Genomic DNA, 24,998 nt, shown 5'->3' with positions numbered 1-24,998 from the left:
TGTGTTTGTGTGTACAACTGCGGTCTGAGGTACAAACAAGGGCAGGACAGAGCTTGTTTCCAGTACAAAATGATGTAAGGTTTGTTAAGCCTCGAAGTAAAGTCATTGTTTGGAAAGACATGTTTTGTTTGGTTAAGCTGACCTTGTTTTGAGGAACAAATTCATGAGCAATTCATTTGATGTGCAACTCTAGCTCCTGTGCTGTTTACTCACTGGCAAATTGCACAACTGAATAAAGAAATAATTCTACCCTCTCTCATTGACAAAATATTTCTATGTGGGATGCGGTGATGTTGGTTTAATGCCTGTAGTTTTCTAAGAAAAATATTTTGCTCCTGTTTTAAAGTTACCCTGCAGAGTTTTTGGCCACAAGTAGCACAACTGGGCAATGTTTTTATGAGTTTGTCCCATCTGGTTAGTGTCTTGTGCGTACACTCACGGATGCACGAGATGTTGCACATTCGTGCAAGTGGTTTCCGGCTGTGCTGTTGAACAACAGGTGGCAATAACAGGCCAAGAAACGTAGGAATACATCAGCCAAAGGAAGGAAAGAAGGGGACAGCTAGCAAGCAAACATGGATATAAACAATGCAGGTTCCAAAATGTTAAAAAGAAAATGCTATCCTGAGGGAGGAAACATATTCAATATGTTTGTTAGGCCTCAAGCATACACACAGTTCACTTTGGTGAGTAATACTCCATGTAAACAGAACTTTACTCACAAAACTCAACAGGGTTTCTTTTAGTTTTGTCAGCTAGTATAGGAGGAACGATGCGTAGCTCCAAGTGTGGTGTGACTTACCTCTTCAGTTGTTGTCCCACTTTGAGACAAATCATAAAAGCTCTGTTGTCATGGTTGGTCCCTTGACCAAACTGACCAACCATGATGTGGTGCTAGGAGCAACACTGATTGCGAGTTTCACCCTGACATTGAAACCCCAGGGTGGAGACAGTGATGCAGAATTTGATGTGTGTACCTACCACTGTTTAAATATCCGCACATCACAACACCACACCTTGTCTGTTGTTTGTGGAAATGAACAATGAAATGATTCTGATCCTGGACCACGTCTGGTTCCACACTTGGATGTCGGGCTGGTGATTCTCTTTTGAAAATGAAGAGATGAGATGCAGAACAGATGACCAGATACCAAAGAGCGATGTCCGACTGTCTTGCTTTCTGCCAGACGGACCTGCAGCATCTGGTACAGAGCTCAACACACTCTTTCATCAAGTGTGTCTGGGTTGGCGTATGCAGATGTATCCCAGACAGGCTAACGTTGTTTACAAACTATTTTTTAGTCTTGAGGTCTTTGTTAACCTCCTGGCCATACTTTATATCACTAACCATGTTTTGAGTTTTTGGGATGAACCAGTAGCCATTTGTGTATCCAAGGGGTGTGTTTTATCAGATTGTCATGTTTTTTGAAACATCGAAACATCTATCCATTTTGCTTCTGCTGGTGTCTTAACATCAATTCCAGCTGTTTACAAGAGTTTTGTCATGATCACATCCCTATAACCCCAATTTTGCGTGTCTCAGTGGGTGTGGCAGAGGTCTGTTTTTACCCTGTTATGCAGTGTCTTACCATGAGATTGACCTTAGAACCTGATTCCTGTAAGAATGCTCCCTCAGGGGGCCAAAAGTTTAACTTACCATCTGTGACCTGTTAAGCTCATCACTGCAGGAGGCAAGCTGCACAAGACACTCTCCAAAGCCCGTCTGTCTGATTTCTCATGGATGTGATTGTTCGAGTGTTTTCCTGGATTTGCGTACTTTTAAACACATAATTCACACTAATTTAGTCGTGGAGACTCTTTGAGAAATTAGCATGTGTACTCATCTTGATGACACTTGTGATTTGCAGCAGCAATCAGACACATCCTTGGAGAGCAGTCATTCAGAATTAGCCGGTAACACTGGGTCCATTTGGCGCTAAGATCTGACCTTGGTCGTCCGCCGAATTTCAAATATTAATAGTTCCCTGAAAAAAGAAGTTAGGCCCATGTGAAATATTGTGGGATATAGTTTATTGGAAGTACTGATTTTAAGCAAAGACACATTATATGGGCCTCGAGAGCCGCAAAATATAAATAACTGAAATGTTGTAAAAGTCACACTGTTGGAGTTTTGGCAGTATAAGGCCTGGTTTCTTTTTTATTGTAACTTCTTTGCACTATAAATACAAATTAATCACATGGGCACAGGCAGCAGTGAGTCAGTGTTGATGCTTTTAGCATTACAGTCATTCTGCTAAATACATAGAACTTTGGTATTTTGACAGTAAATGTCATAACTGGCTTACAAATGACCAAATACTCTGATTTGATTTACAGCACGTCAAAATATGTTAAGAGTGGGAGTAAAACATTTTTAATAATGAGATAAGATTAAATAAAAATGTATGTGAATTTAAAAACATATGGACTATATCACATCTTGTTTAAATGGCAACTGAAGAATTAAAGCGTTGCTATGTGAAGAAGTCATGTAATCATATGATCAGTCTTTTTAGATTTCTTTGTCACCGATCTTAACAAATCATTCAAGCTGTAATTGCACATGCACTTTATAGAATATTTGACATGATTTTCTCATAAATAATAGAGATATCCCAGATAGGAATGGATGTGTACTCTGCTAACATTTTTTGTGCCGTATACTCCAATGCTCTCATAGAACAGCATGACTGTAGAATGAAAACTAAATAGTCTGATGGGAGTTTTTCTTTCTAAAATGATAATATAAGCTGCTTTAAAACAGGCTGTGTCACATCTCTGTAATTGTTTTTGAATGCTCGCCTTGACTCCATCAAACTGGGGATCCAGGTTATTAGAAGTCGTGTGGACTTTGATGAACCCTCAGGTCCCTGAGTGACTTGTGTCAGATGTTGTTAAGATGAACCTGCATTCACTAAATACTTGAGCTATAGTCACACTGATAGCTATATAGCTGATTAGTAATGTTACATCAAAATTCAAATATTCAACATGTAGAGGCTTTAACATAAGTCAAACATTTACATAGTACATATGGAGGTCAGACCTCTTGATGAAGTGTCAATCTTATATTCAATATGAATGTTTTTCATAATCCTTAAAAGGACCATTATTCAGAGATTTTAGGTTATTCTTGTGACAGCAGCCATCCTTTAACCTTTGGATCTGTAGTGTAGACAGGATCTTTGTCTTGTAACCAGCTCAAAACCAGTCAAACCCACAGTGGCCTGACAGTGGAGACAGAAAACCTGCCTGGGTCCAAGTTATAGCCAGAAATAGATTCAATAACAGCAGTAACTTGATGAGGAGACTGTTGGGAATTGAGAAATAAAAAACATTCAAATGCAGTGAAAATATTATGAATAGAATTCCAGCTTTACTCCACAAGCGGCCCTCTGCTCAGGCCTTTTGCTCCTGGTGGGGGGGTGGAGGGGTCGGGGAGCCCACCACAGCCCCCCACCACCACCAAGCCCCACCAACCCCCCACCCTTCTCCGTACCGGGGCCAACCGCAGGAATGTGAGCCGCTGTCAGGAAGCCGTAAAGTGCTGACGCGGAGGTCAGCGAGCGTTTACACACATGTGGCTTTACTTTCACAACTCCATTTTGCTTTTTCTCTTTTTCTCCTTCATCTGCTCCTTGTTTTTTTTCCTTGCCTTATCTTCGTCTTTCATGACCCCCCCCAAATTATTCATTTGAGTGTGCCTACCTCAGGTCCCAGTGATCTTGTTTCTGCTCCAACAGGTTACTGTAGGGCATAGGATCATAGGATTAAGGCTATTAGTTGGGGGGCACTGAATTGGCACTTTTGTCACAACTGCTGGCAATCAGGACCCAAAAATCTTATTTCTTTAAGCTGTAGGTGACAACAGTGACTATCAGGATATAATTTAATTGCTGATAATATTTTCAAAGACAACTCACAGTATTATTATTAACAAGATAATGGTAATATGGTAAAAAATAATATTATTTTGCAGACAAATGACAGATATTGTAAGGAAAAACTGGGAAATTAATAAAAATACTCTAGAATATTTAGAATTGAATATGTTTAATATATGGACCGGACATTTGATATAGTGGTGTTGAATTTAGAAACTGGATACCAAACCTGTTTCTTGAAGTTGATTGAGGATGGTCTACTTGGCTTTACCAAACCAACAGAAGAGTGAAGATTGATGATAGCCTGTGTTGGCAGGATTGAGTGTTTTCATCGCCTGAAAATGTTGACCATCTGTTTCGTAAAAAATGGACATTGTGCAGGTCCAACATGGAAAAGAGGTTTGAAGCACCAACGAGAGAAGGAAAAAAGTGAATGGGAGCATTTGTGAAAGTAATCTGTACTTTTAAAGAGGAACTCCACATTCATTTTTATAACCGTAACTGTACAGTAACAGTAACCTAACTATCTTGCATCTCCTTGGAGATGAAAGGTCAGTTAAGTTCTGTGGTTCTTCATTAATTGTAATGAAATAGCCAAGACTCAAGATCAACAAATCTAGGAGGTGCAGAACTGGTTCAAGACCTCTGTGATCTTCTGGCTCATTATTGTTGTGTGGATGGCTTCAGTGGAGAAAGATCCTCTGTTTTTGGCAAAATTTGTCATCGTCATGCATGTGAGTTAAAAATGGCTAGTGAACGTGTCAGTCTGTCTCTGTCCCTTATCTGTCTCTCTGACTCTAGAGATGTCAGTGTTGATCTGTCAGATGAATTTTGACTTTGGCACCACCAGCAGGTTGAAATTTTTGTTTTTCGTTGTAATATCAGGATGAATTGCTATGATATTTGATACATTACTTCATGGTTCCCAGATAATGAATCCTAATGACTTTAGTGATTCTTATCCTCTGACTCTCACTGTAGCACCACATTGAGATTGACATTTGTGGTTTACAGCTGTTGGATAGATGGACATAAAAATTTGCTATGCACATCAGAGCACATGAAATTGTAATCATTTCATCATGTAATTTCAAAATTCCAGTTTGTCAAGTACTTTGGTTCATGATGTGTACGTGCAGAACAGGCCTCAGCTGTACTCTTTTATTGCTAATTACTAAATGTTAGCATGCTAACATGCTAAACTAAAATGGCGAACATAGTATAAATGTTCAGCTCAACTTCAGCAGATTAGCATTGCCATTTTGAGCATATTACCATGCTGATGTTAATATTTAGCTCAAAGCGCAACCTCACATGGCTGTATATAGCTGCTATATACAGCCATGCTATCTGTATATGGCTAGTTAGGAAAAATAGAAAGGTGAGAAATAATGGGAATAACATACTATAACCATGCAAGTGAAAATCAAAGCCCTGAGGCCACAAGTACAGCTAGTTAAATTTATTCCACTGAGTTATTATACAAAACCTTTTAAAATTGTGTTGGCAACTCAGCAAAAGGTCATCCAGAGAAGCCTTAAAGAAACAGACAAGTAACTGTTAGAAATATTAGATTCAAAACACCTGCAGGTGCAGAGAACGTCTCAAATGTTACACACAAATTTCTTCTCAGGATTTAACTTGCCAAAGCTAGACGATGCTAAATGACTGAGGTCAGGCTGCAGACACCTAGCCCAGCAGACGTGCCATCGGGCTGCCTTTTTCTGCCTTAGTTGTCAAAGTCCTGATCTCATTAGCGGCTCAGTTTTGTCTTTGACTGTTTCGAGAAAGCCCAGAAATTCCACAGGGTGGAACGCGCAGGGCCATATTGACCATGTGGTTCTGCTCTGCTTCAGGAAACGCTGGCCGTGGACTGTAGTATGAGAGCAGGCAGCTCTCATACTCCAACTTGTTGTGACGGAGGCAGAGAGGGCAGAGCTCCCTTTATCTGCTCCTCACATTCCACTTTCTGCAGAATAAACCTCTTACACCATCTCTCTCCCAGTCTTCATCTCCAGTTTTCGCCACTGAGATGTGTGTGAGAGGGTAAATCTGGAATATATGTACCTTAAATTATACTGGTCTCTTTTCAAGCGTTAAACAATATCTTAAAGCATACTGTCCTGATGTCTGGTGTCAGATTTTTTTACCCTTTGAGCCTCATGAAAATTTTATAGAGCACCAAGTAGCATTTTTCCTACCTTCACATTTCATACTGTAGTATAAATCTTGTACATTTCTGGACTTGTGAGTGGTGACATATCTTATACTGTATTACGCACATAGAAATGATAAAAACACTAAAACGCCAGTGTTGTGGGGTTTGCAGTTTTTTGAGCCTCCAGCAGTGTTGACAAGGAAACTACAAATGTTGAACCACAGGCTTACACTTGTCTGGTACTGATTGTAAGTTTGCCTAAAGCACAGTGTGTTTCTTTCTTTCTTTCTCCATCAGCACTTTCAGACCATGCTGAAGACCAAGCTAAATGTGCTGACGCTGAGGAAGGAACCGTTGCCCACGGTGATCTTTCACGAACCCGAGGCCATTGAGCTGTGCTCCACCACGCCGCTCACAAAGAGCAGGACCCATGCTGGATACAAGGTAGGATCACATGAGCCCAATAATCCCCAAATCCAGCCCTGTTCCTGAACAGTAAATCTATAATAGCATTATTAGAATCATAATCCAAATGTTTTTCCCCTTTCTTTTTTGGACGCACAAGTTAAATTCATTCCCATGTGCCATTGCACTCCCCCAGCATAGTTTTAGAAGTTTTTGTGTCTGAATCACATCTTTTAATAATTAATATTAAATGTGTGTATGTATCCACACGTGTATGTGTGTGTGCTCTGGCATGCGTGTGTTTGTTTTCCTCCTCTCCCTGGCTCTGCTAAGTGTCAGATGTAGGTTTTGATCCAATGAGCTGTTGGACTCGCCTATTCTCTTTTCTCTGTCCTCAAAACAGAAAACAAACAGGGCTACAGATTAAAATAGCAGCCACGCTCTGTTATTATACGTTACACTTCCAACCACGTAACCCAGTGTGTCTTTTGTGTATTTGCCTGCCTTGTGCCACAGCATTGTAAGCTAACAAATAAAGTGAGATGGCTGTGGGCACATGTGAGACAACTTCAAGTGGCTGTGTGGGTATGAGCAGTTACTTTTTGTACTTAAAATATTGTGCTTGGTCACTCACGCTGTCCAACTTTACCTAACACTATAACAAACAATTCATATCTGGCAGTTGCCTTAAAATGTTGAATAAAAAATAATTCCCTCTTGAAATGATTGCCAAGAAACACACACACACATGGAACACACAGGCCCCGTGCTGCTAATTGATATTTGCATGTGTTTGCTGGATCACTGTTCAGAGGAGCTAACAGAAGCACACACACACAGTTATATATTTATGTGCATATATGTTTTGAAAAAACAATCCAAGGCTGCTAAGAGGCCAGAAGTGCTGAGTCGTCATCAGCACTTCCCAAAAGCTCCTGAAGTTCAAATGTGAACATGAAGTGAAAGTCGGGAAGACGGCCTTTACTGGCAGAACAGAAACGCTTGGTCTAGAGATACGCACTCAATATGACAAACAAGCAGTATGACACATGAAATAGGAACTAATGCTGTGGTTTCCAGGCTATTTAATTCATTGAATGGAGATGGTGAGAGGTCTATGATCAGAACTGACAGATGTGTGTGTTTTAAATAAAAAACAGTCCTGATTATGTGACACAGTTAGCTGATGCATTATTTACTACAAATCTTTTCACCTGTAACAGTGCTCTTCTTGCTTACCTTCACGTGTTTTAAAGATGGCTGTTATCCTGCAAGCAAGACTTCCACCTCTTGTAATTGCTGCAGTGAAATTGTTCAAGTATGTTTTCACTGCCCTTCCAACTCAAATCACACAGGCAGACTAGTAAGATAACTCTGATTCCTTCACTTTCTCATCAGTGTTGCAAACGACATCATGTCTTTTTCAGCTTGGTAAAAAAAAAAAAAAAGTTGTTTCTTGGCAACAAAATTGTTTCATGGTACTCCCAGTTTTGGGTCTTTATGGGAAATAGTCAGCAGCACTCAATGTCCTGACTGGAAATGAAGTCAGCACCCTTCCTCTTCATGACTCTGACAATGGTTGAAGATGACTGACTGGAATGGACTTACACATGTTAAGCAGAGGAATAGTTTGCACAGTTTATTCATTGAAATGGCAGTTTTGGCATCTTTAGCTTAAAGATGCTCCAACCACACCTCTCTCACCTGTGTTGATACATGGGACAAAATAGGTAATTAGACCACAACAGGTTGTTCTAAATAACACACACTTCCAAACCCATGATGTCGCTCTGCTAGCTACTACAGCCCATTAGCTATTATACCCATTAGATATGGGTTGCTGTAGCAAGCTAATGGGGTTAGCTGGGCACTCCAAATTACATTTGATTGGATGAACTTATGTATATTCATCCAAATGTAGGATGCATCATCAAACATTTTAGCATCATACAGGAAATTAAAACGGCGAGCACAGGGACACAAGAACCTGGATAATGTATTTTTACTTCACTGTGTCTTTAAGACTTCTTACTCCATATTAAACTCATTGAGGTAATGTCGTGTCACAGGTTACTGACTCTTCAGCATCCCAGTGCTCAGTGCGTCATACTTAATTTCCAGCTGAGCAGTCATTTTTAATTACTAGTCACGCATTGGCAATGTGTTTTTCTGTGTGACAAACCTGAATTTAGAGCTTGGAAAATGTTTTGATTGTCACATCGTGTCAAGAAGTTTCCAGATCTAACCAGCTGTTTATCCACCACTAAGCAGTGTAATGATGCACAGTTTTTCAGTGGGTATGACAGTAATAGTGACAAACAGCAGCCTCTTGTATCATCCTACTGGCAATCGCTGCCATGATAGAAGATAAATATTGATGTATCGCCTAGGTGAACATAGCTGCACATAGCTGGACTTGGTATCTCTCGCTGTCTAGTGTGAATACCAGCGTCCACCCGCTGCCCACTCCTCTCTCTCTGTACCCGCTGCTCTTTCCAGCTTTGCCGAGAATGCCAAAGCCACGTTGCCATGGATACCACTACAGCTATTCAGCAGAATACCAGCCCCACACACACACACACACTCTCACACACACACAATTCATTTCCCTCATCTGTCTGCGACCTCCTTATTTGCAAGTCTGTCTGCCTCACCGCCTGCATCTGTTGGCCTGTGTATTGGCTTGTGTAACTTCCTGTCTGAGTCACTACCTGCCTGTCTGCATATCTGTCTGCCCACCTGCTTCAGCACCTCTGCTTCCACTGTTAGACCTCAAAGAGACAGTATTTTCTTTTCATGGAAGAAAACCAAAGAGAGAATGGTTGTTGTTTTTTTTGCACTCCTTGCCCTCCTTTCTGCTTGGCTTTTATATGCTGCGATACAATACGATACAATTTATTATCCTCATGGACTGTTTTATATTCCCTCTCTTTCGTTTCTCACCCCTTTCTCCTTCTCTCTGCTCCCTCCCAGCCCCCAGTTGTGCTCCCAGTTTACAGGCAGGCAGGAAGGCTGGCTGAGGGCTGCTGTGCCCCTGCCAAAGCTAACAGCTAGCAAGGATGAAAGGCCACCTCTCATTGCCCTGCCTGGCCTGCTGCTGTCAAAGCAGTCCACTTCACGTCCATTGAGAAAACGTGTTCAATGCTCTTTAGAGCCATGCCAGCTCCATAGTCATACTCCATGACAATGGTGAAATTACTTTGGAGACTGCTCAAAATACAACTCGGCTCCTTACTCATGACTTTGTTGTGTTTGAATTGAATCTGTTCCTTAACTTCCAAGAGTTAAAAAAAAGGGTATTTACCTTTAACTCTTCAGAGTCATGTTTTCAGGGTTGTCAGGCTAGAACCCAGACTAGTCTTATTAGGTTTTTATAAAAGTGCACTTTTGCACGCTTCCCCTTGGCCATGCATATATATCTTGCGTGCATTAAATACACACAAGTGTCTGATTCAGGTCAACCTTTCATTTCTAACAGCCCAGTGGAGAGACAGTGTGCAGATTATTTATTCACTCTACTTCCAGCTTTTCGATTCTGCTGCTTTTTTTTCTTGTGTTTTTACTCTTATGTCATTTTGGGAAATATGTATATTCACTGTCATGCCCAGAATTAGGTGAGAAGATTGTTGCTACTCTCATATCCTGTCTGAGTAATATAAGACTGCAGCTTAACTTAGCATAAACAGTGTAACACATTATATTTTGTTTGTTTAATCTGTACAAAAACCTAAGAATAAAAACGAGAAGTTAGAGTGTTTATGGAGCTTATTAACTAGACTACTACTAGAGCAGTCTTGCCATCAGTCACTTAGAAATGTCAATAGTTGTAAATTTTACAGTTGTATAATAAAATGGATGTTGGCTGAATCCTGTTCCGTGTCCGGGGTCCTGGTATTGTGCATGCTGGCTCACTGTCACACTGTCATGACTTTACTGGGACACGTACATTGAACAGAGCCATCCTCAGCGTTATCATTAACATGTGTGCTTTTCCTGCTATGACAAGTCAAAACAGGGCCTGTTGTCAATTGCAGCCCAAGTTAAATTTCCACTGTTTCTGCTACTTCTGTCAAGCACAATTTCACTCATGTTTAGTTGAACCAAACCAGAGATAGTGTGTGATTCTCCTACACTGACGTCATACACACTAGTGGCCCAGGACAGGCTGGTCCTACCATGTCTTTATCGTATCTGTCAGGCAGAGAGGCTTTTTGTCTCTGTAATTGTGTAAGCTGATGTCAGTTAGTGTGCTGACGTACTGTCACTTCTTCTCCAGCGAACAGAGAACAGAACGCATAGTGATGACATTTAGATGATTAGCAACCTCCAGGGTGAGATGACCGGTCCTCCCTGTTCCCTGCTGAGTATATGAATGTGTACGTCTGTGTTTTTGTCTGACGGAGCCTTTGTATCAGTGTTTTTGGACATAAGCCTGCTTTGTGATCTGTGATAATGTACAAACATTCAGGGGTTATGTCTTCCAAGCTTAAATAGTGGCTGTCATTTTGACCTCACTGCTAATGGGAGCAGCAGACATATTTCTGTGTAAAGGTGGGTTCTGTCCTTGACCACTGTCAGGAAGATGACGCTCCTCACAAAGTGTTGGCCAGTATCAGTTTTAGGGTTGCAGATGGATACATGCAAGGGCACTTAAGAAATAGGAAAGCTGAAGTACTTGAATGGTGCTGTTCTGTGTCTGTAGTTTAGTTGCAGTCACCATATTTAGAGAAGGCACTGCTAGCTCTTATCTCAATTAGGGCTAAACAGAAATTTTGGAAACATGATGAGATAATCAATCAGGACTTGGAAAGTGCACTGTTTATGTTGGTCGTTTTCATGTGTTGTAATCAGAATTTAAACTATTGCAATGTATCATTTTTTTTGGTTTGTCAAAAGCTGGAGCAGAGATATGTTGAGATGCAGTCTGAGCAGATTCTGGTTCAGGTTAAGTAGTGTGTTGTCTCTGCTGGCATTGCTGCTCATCAGTGGGGAGCCAGACTGGGCTGCGGTTCAGGGCTTCTCTCAGATCCACTGATTGACCCAGGCTGTTTGGCTCATCTCAGATAAAAGACTGGATAGTCAGACCAAATGTTTAGTTTAGTCGTCATCGCTTTCTTTGTCTCACTCACTTTCACTGTTTTATGGTGAGTCAACAATTTTTGAAAAGTGTCTTTCAATGTCAGACCAACATATTCATACTGTATAATATCTGTATGTCGTATCCCTCCTTTCACCCAGTGTCAGCTTGGGTTGCACTCCAGCCCCTGCATAGAAGGATGGATGATAAGAGACTAAATATAATCTAGGATTTTGATTACTTACATATGATTCAATTTAGTGTTGGTGTTGGTCCAAGAGGTTGTCTTACAGTCAAATGATACATTTCTAACTGTATTCAAATGTTTTAGGGAACAGAGCTTCTACGTGTTTGGTTATTATTTCTCCAACACCAATCACTTTCTTATGTTGTTATGAATTGGTATCGGAATTAAGTAAAAAATATTGTGATATTTGATGAGAGTTTAAGGTCCTGGCCAGGTTTGATAGTGGTGACTATAGCTGAATCAAACAAAATCAACCTGGCTTAAAGGGTGTGGCTGAACCTCTTGTTTTAAGTGTAAAGTAAACTTCACTTTGACAGAGTACAACAATTTTTCTTACATATGCAAGTTAAAATCATCCCAGTGCCACTAAAATGTTCTTTGTTTACACTGATATGACTAGAATCACGATGGCCTGATAAACACAGCATGTCTCTGGTGGGAGCACATACAGAACGCTCTGTCTCTGTATAGCGTTGAACTAAACACTCTCTCCGCAAGAATCTGGACTAGATGAACCACACTGTGCTCTATACGCTGATCCTGGTGCACCCTGAGCGGGACTCATATACAGCAGTTACAGCATTTTTATGTGCCTTGACCAAATAGTATGTGTTTGTAAGGGGTGGGGTGGGGGGTAGGGATACACTTTTGCATTTGCATTACAGATTTGTGTGGGTGAGACCATATTTTGTGGCCAGGAATTGAAAAAGTAACTGGCTCCAGTGTCACTAGAGTGAAAAACACACATTTTATTGCCATCATTGGAATATGGAGAATTTTACCCTATAGTAGGCTGTATGGAAAGGGGCTGTGAATGTGAGGGCTTCTTTCATATACACTGAAGTGCTCCTGTCTTGACTTACATTGAAACACTTAGGCTCCGTTATGTACTCACACACATACACACAGCGCCTTCTTCTCACTGCACAACACAAACAAGCAAATATATACAGCACTTTTTACAAAAAAAACAACAAAAAAAACCCTCATCCATCTTTGCATGCTGTGGCAAGCAGAGCCAGCTGTACTCTGCTGATTCAATAAGTTTAGAGGAATGTTAACAACCTCCTCAGGAATGCTTCGTTCCCAAGCAGTGGATTTCCAGTCATGTTGGGGGATCCAGAGGCAGGGGCCTACTGAGGGAGAACGCCAGGACAACCTTCGTCTCCGACAGTGGGACGGTTGTGTTTTACCTGTAGAGCATGCTGTATCATTTCTGTATGTGACTCAGTAACTCCGTGTCATGGCACTGACTATAGCCCAACTGATGCCGGAACCCAATACAGATATTACAACAATATATAGTCACACAGCACAATAAACCCGTACTCATAAATTACCTGAAAGGTTAATTGTTTGTAATTTACAAGCTTCTTTTTGAACACTGATTAAAACAGGTGTTTTTTTTTACTTTTGGCAGCCAACATCAAATCATCACTGCCAGATACAAATCTGATCTGTTTCCAAATAGTCAGCCATTGAGGGATGAACAAAAACAATCATATTTTCACATCGGTATCTCATCTCCTGCCGTCTGGAAAGGGATACAAAATTTGGATGGAACAAAATGCAACCATGGGGGCGTTGAGAGATAGACTGTGTGTTTTGTCTGCAGCACCTGTTTGTCCTTGGACTGGTGTCTGGGAAAGTGCCTAATGCTGAGACGACAAGTTCCAGAAGTGTTGCTGACTGTTTGTACCTCCACATCACAGTCTGTTACCAGACCTGATCCAACAGGACCAAACTGCTTTCCTCAACAACTGCCTCCTTGTTCTGCTCTCAACCCCTCTTCCTGTCATCTGAGCCCCTTTCTTCTTCTCTCTCCATGTTCCCAAAGCTTCTCCGTAGGGACAGGTATCTCCTCATTGAATCCTCCAAGTCTCCTCCTTTCTCCTTCTTCCTCCTCCTCCGTTTCCCATACCTCTTCTTTTCTTCTGCTGATAGCCGAACCAGCTGTGGCCCCAGCAGCAGCAGCAGCAGCAGCTGCCCTAGCTCTACACCTCTCATACACACATGCGTGCCTGTGTGCTTACACACAGATACAGACTCACACTGACCAAGACAGACGCACAGACAGTGTGTGTTGTGCATGAGTGGACCAGGATGTTCCTGTCTTTCTTCCCACCGGCTCGCTCGCTGGGCTGCGGATGTTTTTTCTGTCTCCCTCTGTGTGTCCCTCACTTTCTTCTGTCTATCTTTGCATTCAATTACTTGCTATCAGCTTTTATGTCTTTGCTCCCCATCTGTTTACAACAATAAGTTTCTCTCTGCGTGTCTGTCTGTTTCTCCTTTGTCACTCCATAAATGTGGCTTTTCAGGCATTGTTGAGTTTTCATCCAGTGATTCATCAAAAAAAGTTAAATGTTAAAATCTGTTTGCCTCATTTATCATTAAACTCAGGCAGAATTATTACTGGCATGTACTCAAAAGCAGTGGTGGCAGAGTGGCTTTGTTGGCATGCATATACTACAGTATACAGTATCTTTTTAACCAGTAATAGTTGCAGAGTTTTTGCAGTGTTGTAAACATGGGGATAAAATGCTTCAGCTAGCGAGCTAATCTGCTAGCATGTTTATTGCTGTGTGAACTATTATTACAATGTTGTTTTATACACACCACACCAGCTTTGGGTTTGTCAATATTGTTAATTTCTCCCTTTTTTACATCACAATGGATATATTTAAGTAGGAGCTAATATGTGAACTTAGGTCTTTCTACTACAATAACATTTCTTTATTGCTTCATGTTTTTCCAGACAGACAGAGCAGAGCTATCTTTTATCTTTTATCTAGCTAGCTAGATATCTTTTGCAGGTCAACAGATGCACTCATTGAAGAATTTGATGGAAACCTCTATGTTAATACAACCGTAATACAGGGCCGTTTGCAAAATCTGATTAGCAATAAGTATGTCATTTAACAAGCGTATGTGTTTTTCTTGCTCGTGTTTTACTATTTTTTTCAGGGACAGCTGTGTTATGTGTTTCTCCACTGATTAAAATCTCCTCTCCTCTCCTTCTTCCCTCAGTCTGTATGTCTGTTGATTAAAGGAAAGGTTTGACATTTTGAGAATCATGGATTTTCCTTGTCTCTACAAGAGACAGATGAAAAGATTGATACCCCTCTCAGCCGGTTAGCTTAGCTTAGCATAAAGACTGTAAATAGGGAGAAACTGCTAGCCTAGATCATCTAGCTAGCACTTTTGAAGCTCACTAATTAACATGTTAGTCAGATGAACCCGTGTAAAAATTGCAACTTGTTATTCCTACACTTTTTTTTTTTTTTTTTTTTTTTTTTTTTTTTTTGCACAAACAATATATAAAGTATATATTAGGCTCTTGTATAGATTTGTTTCACTCTTTGCCAGTCTTTAAGCTAAGCTAGGCTAACCAGCTGCTGGCTGTAGCTTCATATTTAGCACATGGACATGAGAGTAGTAACAATCTTCTCTTGGTTTCGCTTGGCTTTTCTTTTACCTTCTTACAGTAGAAGCAGAGAGCTAGCAAGGTTAGTGACCTTTGCCTCGCAGGTCAGGCGGTCCGTCAAGAGTCTCCCAGTGTTGACAGAGAGAAAGAATAGAAAAGGACAATAACGTCCGTAAACCAAGAGTCAGTAATGGTGGCCACGTCTCACCACACATGCAAATGTTTAACCACACTCCTCCCCCCTCTCTGTGTCACACTCACAAATACTCTCACTCCATTTCATTGTTTTTGTCTCTCTCCTATGAAGCAGGTATACAGACCCAAATTTGAGTGTCTTGTCTGCAGCAGCAGTCCAGCAGCTACTATAAATTTCAACTTGACATAAGTTTAGTTTCCCAGCCTTTGATTTTTTTCCCCTCCTTCTTCCCTCAGTCTGTATGTCTGTTGTCTGTCTCTTTTACTGTCCATGTTTGTAGCATTCCTTATTTGTGACCCCCACCCCCCAGGGCCTTTGTTCCTGTAACTGAGCTTTATTTCTGTCTCTGTACTGCTTCACATGGAATCAGTATTTTCAGTTTGATGGTATAGAACTGTTAGCAATTAGCTGCAGATGGGAGTGCAGAAGAGTAGAGGGGATGTAAGGATAGAGGAGAGATGATGGGGGAGGAAGGGCAAAAGAGAGAATTGAGAGTGGAGGGAAGAGGAGACAACAGAGTTTCAGAGTAGAGGAGAAAGAGGAGAAACACATGGAAAGTTGAAACAAAGGGGAGGACTCTGTAGATCTCTGGAATGATTTAAGCCGCCTGCCTGACTTTGCCAGCACTGAGACGACTGGTGAGCAGGCGGCCAGAGCGCAGGACAGCAGATGTGTTCTGGTCTGGGACAGATGGATTGACGTATCAATTTTGTCCAAAGCTTGACTAGTAGAAAGCTAGAGAGCTCGAGTGGGTTGCTTTATGCACTGAACAAACACTAACAGAGTCCTCATGTGGGTCTTTATAGTCATTTGGCTTGGAGATCCTGAACACAGCTTGTTTCTGCTCTGTCAGTGAGTCCAACCTGAATCATGTCTCTTCTTCAGCTGCAGAATTTTACACTCATTCGAGTCAGCGTGTCTCTTCATTGTTCCAGTCATAACCCATGATTTGTACCTTTGGAACCTGTCCTGACGTGCTAACACTCACTCACTCTCACAAAGACATTCGCACACTCTGTAGCTGCTGAAAGTCACCCACTAACTTGTCTCAGGTCCACCCCTGCAATTTGCTTCCAGACGCACAGATTGCACACACAACCACCTCATGCTGTTGCTCTGAGTTCAATTCAGGAATTCAGCTGGTGTCAGATGTTAGATAAAAATTTGTGCTTTTAATTTTAGTGTGATCAACCCTGGCTTCTTTCAGCCTGCAAAAACGTCATTTTCCTTAGCGCAAGACAGACAGTGTACTGTACATCTGAAGCTGTAATGATGTTTCTTCCAGTATTATTCTATCAGAGGGTGTGGTTTCCTTAATTTTAAGAAAGGAAGGATTTCTTTTAAAGGAAGTATCAAACGCAACTTCTCCTTTTTAAAACAGATTTCTTATTATGTAGTGTGTCTGCTGGCCCATATTTATGTTGTTTCTGCCTGATTGTCTGTCTTTATACAGTGTTTTTTTAGCAAGTTTGTGGCTCAGCCTGACAAGAGGCTTTTGATATAGTAGAGGTTTATTTGTAAGGTTTACATGTGCGTTCCCTGCAAATTCAAAATAATCAGGTATTGAATATGATCAAGGTAAAAACACAAAATGTTTTTCTTCATTACAGTCCACAAAACTAGAAAATCATATTAATGATTAAATCTTACCCAAAAAAGCCCAAATCTGTTTGTCTTGCAGCTTTCACAATCATTCTTTCACACAAATGCCTTATGCCCAATTGCCTCATTTGTCTCCAATATGTTTGAAAAAAAAAAAAAAAATGTTTTCCTTCAATATTTCAACATACAACTGATTAATTATTGCAAAGCGAGCCTGCGATGGGCAGGATTTTCCACTTGATCACTGATATCTGTTGAGCTCAGTCTGACAGATACTAACAGCATCTCATGCTATATGATCCATTTACTACATGACAGTTTAAATAATATCTTTCCCCCAAGGTTCCTAAGGTTTTAGTAAATTAAAATATATGAATTTTCATTCTACACACGTGTGTGTAAGTTTTGTATACTACTATGTGGTCTCACCATATGAGATAAGGATGAAGTGAATTTGTATTGAGGATAACTTCATTGCAGCTTCAGCAAATCTTGTCCTCTATGATTCTAGATATTGGTGGTGATAAATGTGTCTGTTTTGTTGGCACCTGTCTAATTTTTCCAGTTCTGTCATGCTACACAGCTGTCTCATATAATTGTGCTCCAGGGACAAGTATCAAGTATATGTACATTATTCTAGCAGAGGTATTTCTGCCTGGGGTGAGGATGTTTCTGCCCCATGGCCAAGTAGTTTCTCACAAGTCTCACACGATTTCACACCAAGTTTGGCTGCTACAGTATTTTTCTGCAAAATACCACACAATGATACATTAACCATGAGCCACAGCTGTTTTGCGTGTCAAATGTATCAGAATTTACACGACAATATAAATACATTTTAATATATATTTCTGGAATAAATGTATTTAGGCCAAATGTCTACCTGTGCACATTTTTTTGGTTCCATCCATTGCCTTTTATTAGGAAGTAAACCTAATAAACTCCACATTCAGTTTCACATTTGGTGCACATAAATGAACAAGCACTCAACTTTCCTTCTGCTGATGCTAAATATTACCTACAGACCACATATTGGTGTAAATGGGCTCAGTGTCGTCTTAGGCCTGAAGGAAAAAACGTCAGTACAGTTGAAATGGGTGATTCATGCACTGCAAACCAAAAAAAAAAAAAAATTAATGCGCATCCAACATATTAGTGGTGTGTTTGTTTTTTATAAACACAGCCTTATGAGCAGTGTTTTTTTCTATTTCTGTCTCTCCCTCATCTCTCTGCTCGAGCAATGTAACAATTTCCTCTTCAGCTGCATGTTTGGTTTTAGACTTTAAAGAGACAAAGTCTGTGTGTTTGCTCTGTCTGGTGACCTCCTCATCTCACACACTGCTAGCTTATCTTTCTCTCTACCTTACACGCACACACACATCTCACCTGTTCATCTCATTTGTATGCATCCCTTTGTGTCTGGTACAAGCTACTCAGAGATTAAACATTCAGCCAAAACAGTTTGAACTAGCCTAACGTGCAGACAAAGAAGTTGCTGCTCTGATAATTCATTGTGTTCTGTTCTTTGAGTAAGAGCAAATGTTTTGTTTTTGGACTCAACTCCTAAGCTACTGCCAATGAAGATGATTGTTTTTCTTTAGTCACCCATTCCACCGTTTCGGTCCTTCTTTTTCCCCTTTTCTTTGCTAGCCTCTTTCTCATTTTCTCCTTCCTTAACTCTTCCCCTGGGTCATTGGGGATGGTTTTTGCCTCTCTGAGTTTATTGTACAGTTTAAAGCCAACTAACTGTCGTGGACACATCAGTCACATGCTTGGTTAGGGTGAAATCGAATCTTGCCCTTCGACAAATGAAGGCAATGTCGGACTGAATAGTTCATTCTTGTCTTTCAGTCTGAATATCAGGCTGTTGCAACCCCAAGCCAACACCAGGCATGTTAACTACCTCACTTCCTAATTTTTTAACACGACTGCAGAGTAGAGACAGTAAAGTAGACGTGTACTGTATAGACTGAGCGAAAACATTGGCCCACTCCCAGCTTCTGTAAGAGAATTAAACCTGGCACAGCAGTCCACCATCATTCAGCTAGGAAGCAAGCAATCAGTAGAAACAATCACAGTTTAAACAAGTAACTCGATATCAAAATAGGAGCATCAGTCCATAATGACTCTTTATTGCTGTTTGACATACAAACAGCGCACTGGATGGTTGATGTATCTTGGCTCAGTCTTTGGATTTGTTGGCTGGCTGAGTGACTGACCGCCTTTTGGCTGCGAGAGGGTGTCAGTGTGGTTGACTAGCAAACCGCCCAGCCTCCAGGCTGCTCCTGCCGACCTGTGGTACTCAGCTGAAAGATGGATCTGGTGCAAAGGCTGTATGTCCCACCCTGTGGTCACCGCTAATGAAAACCATGCACAAGGAGGCAGCTGCTTTCACTGCCTGGATCTCTTACTGTTGCCTATAGGAAACTATGAAATTAATGTCGTGTCGTGCTGCAATCAGGGTATTTCAGGGGCCAATCCACTAGAGTGGTAGGATCCTATTGTTTGTGTATATGTGGATAAGGTTCACCGCAAATCACTCCTTCAGCTGTTTTGACATGAGTTGGGGGGAAAAGAAGCTATGTGTGTTCATTCACCAGACTTCCACGTGAAATATTTTATATTACCATTGGTTGAGTCACCAAAATGTAGAGAATTAATCCTACCACTGCCTTCTGTCACAGAAAATTTCAGTTATTGTCCAGAGTGGAGACATCTCTCTGATGTTAGCATTACATTTGTTGCACAAGCAGCTAACATTTTATTTGCTGACTATTTAAGCATTATTTCCCCTAAAATGGCATTTTGTTTATTAAGGGAAATTTGCTTTGGAGTCATTCTTTTAGCTTTCTCTACCTCCTGTTGTGGCTCCCTTTTCCATCACTTTCATTTCCTCCTTTTTTATGAATCTTCAAATTCTTCCATATGTATATAATTAAGGATTTTTGTGTATGTTTTTAGATGAAAAGAACTATTGTGAGCTACACAGCTTTAGAATTACAAAAATGCAAGGCATTACATGTTACGCAACTTACTCAAGTGTATCCAAAGATATTGGTGCTACACCTGCCGTACATAAGACTAATTGTCTGTCTTACCATGAGGCTGGTGACTGGCTGACTGTTCAACATGCTTACTCTGAGAGATCCCATTCAGTCAAAGTTTAAAGCAGAGAATGAGGGCAGGTTGACTTGAGGGTTGCACACTAATCAAAACTTGTGAAAGAAGAAAAACAGTCAGATCGTGTGATGAATAAAACAGGACCTGAGCCTCTGCTTTGCATCATTTTCTGATGCTTTATGTCAGTCAGTCAGTCAGTGCCTTATACACTAGTATCTGCTGATCTGCCGGGTGGACTTTTTCTTTTATCAGCATCATAAAATGTAAGAACTGAAAAGACTTCTAGAAAATAGTTCACTTAAATTTCCTAAGGGAATAGTGTTATCAAGGCTCCAGAAAGGTTTGATGTGCATTGAGCCATGAATGCAGGCCACATCTTCTGTAAATATTCCAGACTGTTATGTGATACACATCTTTCCTCTAGTATTTCTACTTATCATTGCACTCATGTTATCTGCAGCCATGTGTCAAAATGTGTGCTGCATGTTAGGCAGCTGTAATGAACTCTAGTGAGTGCAGAGTATTCCCCTGCCCCAGTATAAACACAGACAGGAGTGAAAACTCTTTTGAGTGTTTGACTCAGAACAGGCTCCTCCTCTGTGTATTTTTATAAAGCCATAAAGAACACCATGTAGAGAAAGTGCACAAGTCAGCCATTATTCCTGGGCCGCTCTCCTTGATTTGGCCACATTCCCATAGAAAACCCAAGCTTTGTTCACTTCTTAACTCTCCCTCTCTCTCTCTTATCCCTCTCCATCTCCTCAGTCTATCGCTCTCCTGGTATGCAGTGTCATTACTATGGTATTCTATGGTCCTTGTTGTAACCACAGCTTCTCTTTGGGAAATAACACACATACACAGTGTTCAGCATGTCAGCGCACTTACCACAGAAAAATTAGAAAAGCCTCTCATCACCACTGTTGGTTGTTAAAACGTCTTTCTCTGCACAGTGACTTGAGCACCCACTTTTTTAGGTTCATTAACCTAAAGATGTGAACTAAACATAAAATGAATTATTTCACAGTGAAAGTTTATTTTTTTAATTTGTGTGACATTGATTAGCTCCCAGGACCTTTCATGTAGTTATGTTTTTGATATTGAAAACTACCTGAGGTGACTTGAATAAGAAATGAGTCGACTCTTGATTTTCACAGTTAACATCTGTTTAATTGTGGTGTTCCCCAGGGGTCCATTCTTGTCCCACCTTTGTTCTCAATTTATTTGCTTCTCCTTTGTCAAGTTATAGCTGTTGAACAATCTTCTTGTCTGTGTTAATATAGATTGATTTGAAGTTTTACATGCTTTTGTTTTTGCCTGCCTGGACTCCAGTAATGCACTTTATGGTGGCTCCACCAACTCCAGTTGGCACAGAATGCTGCAGCTCAGATTATTACCAGCACCAAGAGATTTGAATGGAACGCTTGACACACCGTGTCCATAACATCCTCTGAATCACTTCTTAAAACACTCTCGTCCAACAAAGCCTTTGTGAATATTAAATATTTCATCCAGTTTTATCTCTCCACATTTTCCATTTTGTTTTCTACCTACTTTTCCACAGTATTTTATTGTACCTGTGTCTTATGATTGCATTTCTTGTTTTTACTTAATTTTGCTTTTCTTCTTATAGTATGTCGGAGAGCAGTAAAGTCCTGCTTTATCTGAGTTGTGGGATTTTGATATTCCAGTCACTCAGTGTGTTTTCAAGCAGATTTATGATCTTTTGACAAGTGTTTTGGATTGCACCTCTGTACATCTGGTGGAACAACTGCAGCTAAAAACACTGTGATGTATTTGTGGCTGCACATTTACATTTGTTCCACATCATGCTGTGGAAAACATGAGTTCAATACTATCTGTGTGTGTGTCTCCTCTCCTGCAGGTGACCTACCTGGGTAAAGTGACTATCTCTGGGACCCAGTTCCTGTCTGGCTGTACAGAGTCAGCAGTTGTTGGTCTGGTGGAACGTCGTGCCCTGGCCCAGCAGCAGGGCACCTGCCCTGCGGGCAACTCTCTGCTGGAGATTCGTCCCTTCCAGGTGCGCCTTCACCACCTGGATGAGCACGGCGAGGCCTCAGTAACCATGGACACCTACCAGGTGGCGCGGATCGCCTACTGCACAGCTGACCATAGCATCAGACCCAACGTATTTGCCTGGATCTACAGGGAGATCAACGACGACCTGTCCTTCCAGATGGACTGCCACGCTGTGGAGTGTGAGAGCAAGCTGGAGGCCAAGAAGCTGGCGCACTCGATGATGGAGGCTTTCCGCAAGACTTTCCACAGCATGCGCAGCGACGGGCGCATCCACAAGAGTGGCTCATCGGATGACTTTGCTGAGGACTCATCCACCCCTGAAGACTCAACCCCAGACGACGGTTGAACTGAAAACTCACCCAAGCTCCTGATCCCCATCCTAACAAAGTGAGGGGTGACTGGAAGGATGGACAGATTACCTGCTTTCTCTCATTCTCCCCTACTATCCCTCTTTCTGTTATCAATTTGGAACAAAATCAACCGACCCTGTGAACCAACACACCCAGGATAATGAAGTAGCTTTTAAATACTGTAAAGGCAAGGTAGATGGAAAAAGGAGTTTTAAGAGACCTACATTTACATACAGGGATAGCAAAGTTCTGCCACTTTGAATAAATGGCCCTTAAAGACCTACAGGGGCCTTTTAAGCACCTCTGTAAACGCCCTCAAGAGATTGACTCAACATTTTCATTTTCAACCACTGTCACTCCTTCACCCAGCAGAAACACTGTTTGTGGTTCTTAAGCTTTTTCATCTAGGAAATAACAAAGTTAAGTCCCTGTGCCCCCCCCAGTTCATCAAAAACCTATTGCTACTCTTGCCATGTAGGGACCCAGCAGAAATAGGCCTGTGACCTATTTTGGGTCCCAAACCAGAGTTTATGAGACTGTTGGAGCACATAAATTCTTTAATTGTTTAATTATGTGGATCTCTGTTACAATGCCTTCGACCTTGGTAATAGCAAATGAGGATGTGAAGGGAAAGCTCAGCCTTTACACACTACTCACATTGTCACTGTAGTACCTTACTCCAACCCCAAAATTATTCGCCGGCACGGCTGTTACTCATGTGGACGATGGAGCCAGAGCTTCTACCTCTGTCTCCATTTCATAGGTACTTAAAAGACCCTGAGTATGTTAAAGGCACCTGGGAGAATAAAGGTGCTAAATGATGCTACATTTTAGATGTTCTCTCTGGGCTGAAAGTCTGGGCCTGTCTCAGACACCTTAATCATTCACATCTGACTTTTGTTTTGAGTATACCAAAATTCAGGCTGGATTTTGCCTGTCAGATTATGTGCCTCACTTTCCTCTCACATTAGTTTGGTCTCTTACCCAGGTCCCAGTGTGCATGTGTGGCCGTGTGTGTGTGTGTGTTTCTGTGTGTGTAGGTGTAATTGCTTACTTCTGTACTTTGTGTATATGAATGTACACGTGAGTGCTTGCATCTGTGTGTGTGAAAGAGAAAAGGTAAGGGAGGAAGATTAGAGGGGGGGTTATTATATGATTAGCTGGAAGTATAGACTTCTCATTGCCCCAAAAGCATCCATTTTTGATGCTTAAGGAGGCGTTTTAAAATCAGACATGGTACTGTGACCATTTGCCACGTTTTTTTTTTTTACTTTAATCTGGTATGAAATGAAAACATGAGTATGAGAGTCTGAGTGTGCCAGTCACTGAGGTTTGAAGACCTTAAAATCACAGCTGTCCACGAAAACGACTGGCACCTCCTGGCCTCTGCTGAATGTATGATGAGTCCGACGTGCTGTGAGCACCTCACACCGTCTCCAGTCACTTCAGTCTCCCATAATCTCCTCATGCTCTCACAGAAAGCTGTACGGGAGTGAGCTGGTGACCAGTTTGCTCCGTCTCTGAGCGACCGAGGTGTCACTGTGGGGCATAAACCTACAAGAGCTCCACGCTACTTTCCTCTTTTCTAACCGGATGGACTGAACAGACTAGAACTGTCAGTGGAAATGGTCTTCGGTCAGTGACTCGAACAGAATGATCAGATGGCTCTGATCAGCACACACTCTCACATATACGCACCAACATACAACTATACATATGTACACACACATTGTATTTGAATCTCGCTCAATAAGCTTATGTAAATACAAATGTATCACTTTCCAAATATTACAGCATAAATGTTGATAGCTATTTTAAATAATAAAAAAAAATGTTGAGAACATCATACGATACAGAAACAGTGTTATAAAGCCTACTGTGAATAATAAGTGGAGAGCCTGATAGCCTGATGTGTGTGCAAGTGTGTGTCTGTGTGTTTGGATGGGATTGTATGTGGTGAGAAGTGTCGTGAGGGGTGTGTATGGACAGGACAGGGGGTGGGAGGGTGGGGAGAATGTTTATAAAGCTGTAGATTACTGTGTCATGTCTGTCTGAAAGCTCAGACGCGCTTTAAATGTTCGAAAAATGTTACTTAAGTGTTTTCTATACAGTGTTTGCAAAGATCAAGAAACAATTGCATATAAAGTATTTACCAAGACCAAGCGTGTGAAGGTGTGGTCTGTTTTGTCTCAAATCCACATCCTCATGTCGCCTACTTCATTCATTCATTCCCAGCTGTCACCAGATCCTGCCTGAAAGAAGTTTTTATTCTTTAAACTCCGCTTGATTTTAACTTGCTGGATTCCCTGCTGCAGGCTGTGTGTGGGAGGATAAATACAAAGCATGTTCAGTTTCAGAACAAACAGAGTGGGTAACCAGATGATGCTCTGTCAGGGTGCCAGGTCAGATGTAAAGCATAACCACACAGTCGGTTTATCCTCCATACACACATGTTGCCACGTACTGGAATGTTATTTTCCTGAAACTATTAGAAGCAT

At 41.2% G+C, this 24,998-nt stretch overlaps 1 protein-coding gene across 1 annotated transcript in view; it reads left to right on the top strand.

Annotated features, from left to right (window-relative positions):
• Positions 1-24,658, top strand: part of pid1 (phosphotyrosine interaction domain containing 1) — a 30,278-nt gene extending 5,620 nt beyond the window's left edge. The window contains exons 2-3 of the mRNA XM_018660059.2: positions 6,340-6,486; positions 21,996-24,658. Coding sequence (XP_018515575.1) covers positions 6,340-6,486; positions 21,996-22,496 — 648 coding nt within the window. The 3' untranslated portion in view covers positions 22,497-24,658. The remainder of the gene's footprint in view (positions 1-6,339; positions 6,487-21,995) is intronic.
• The last annotated feature ends 340 nt before the right edge of the window (positions 24,659-24,998 follow it).

The sequence above is a fragment of the Lates calcarifer genome, linkage group LG21, assembly GCF_001640805.2.
Source record: "Lates calcarifer isolate ASB-BC8 linkage group LG21, TLL_Latcal_v3, whole genome shotgun sequence".
Taxonomy (NCBI): Eukaryota; Metazoa; Chordata; class Actinopteri; family Centropomidae; genus Lates; species Lates calcarifer.
This window is presented reverse-complemented; position numbering and strand designations above follow the sequence as displayed.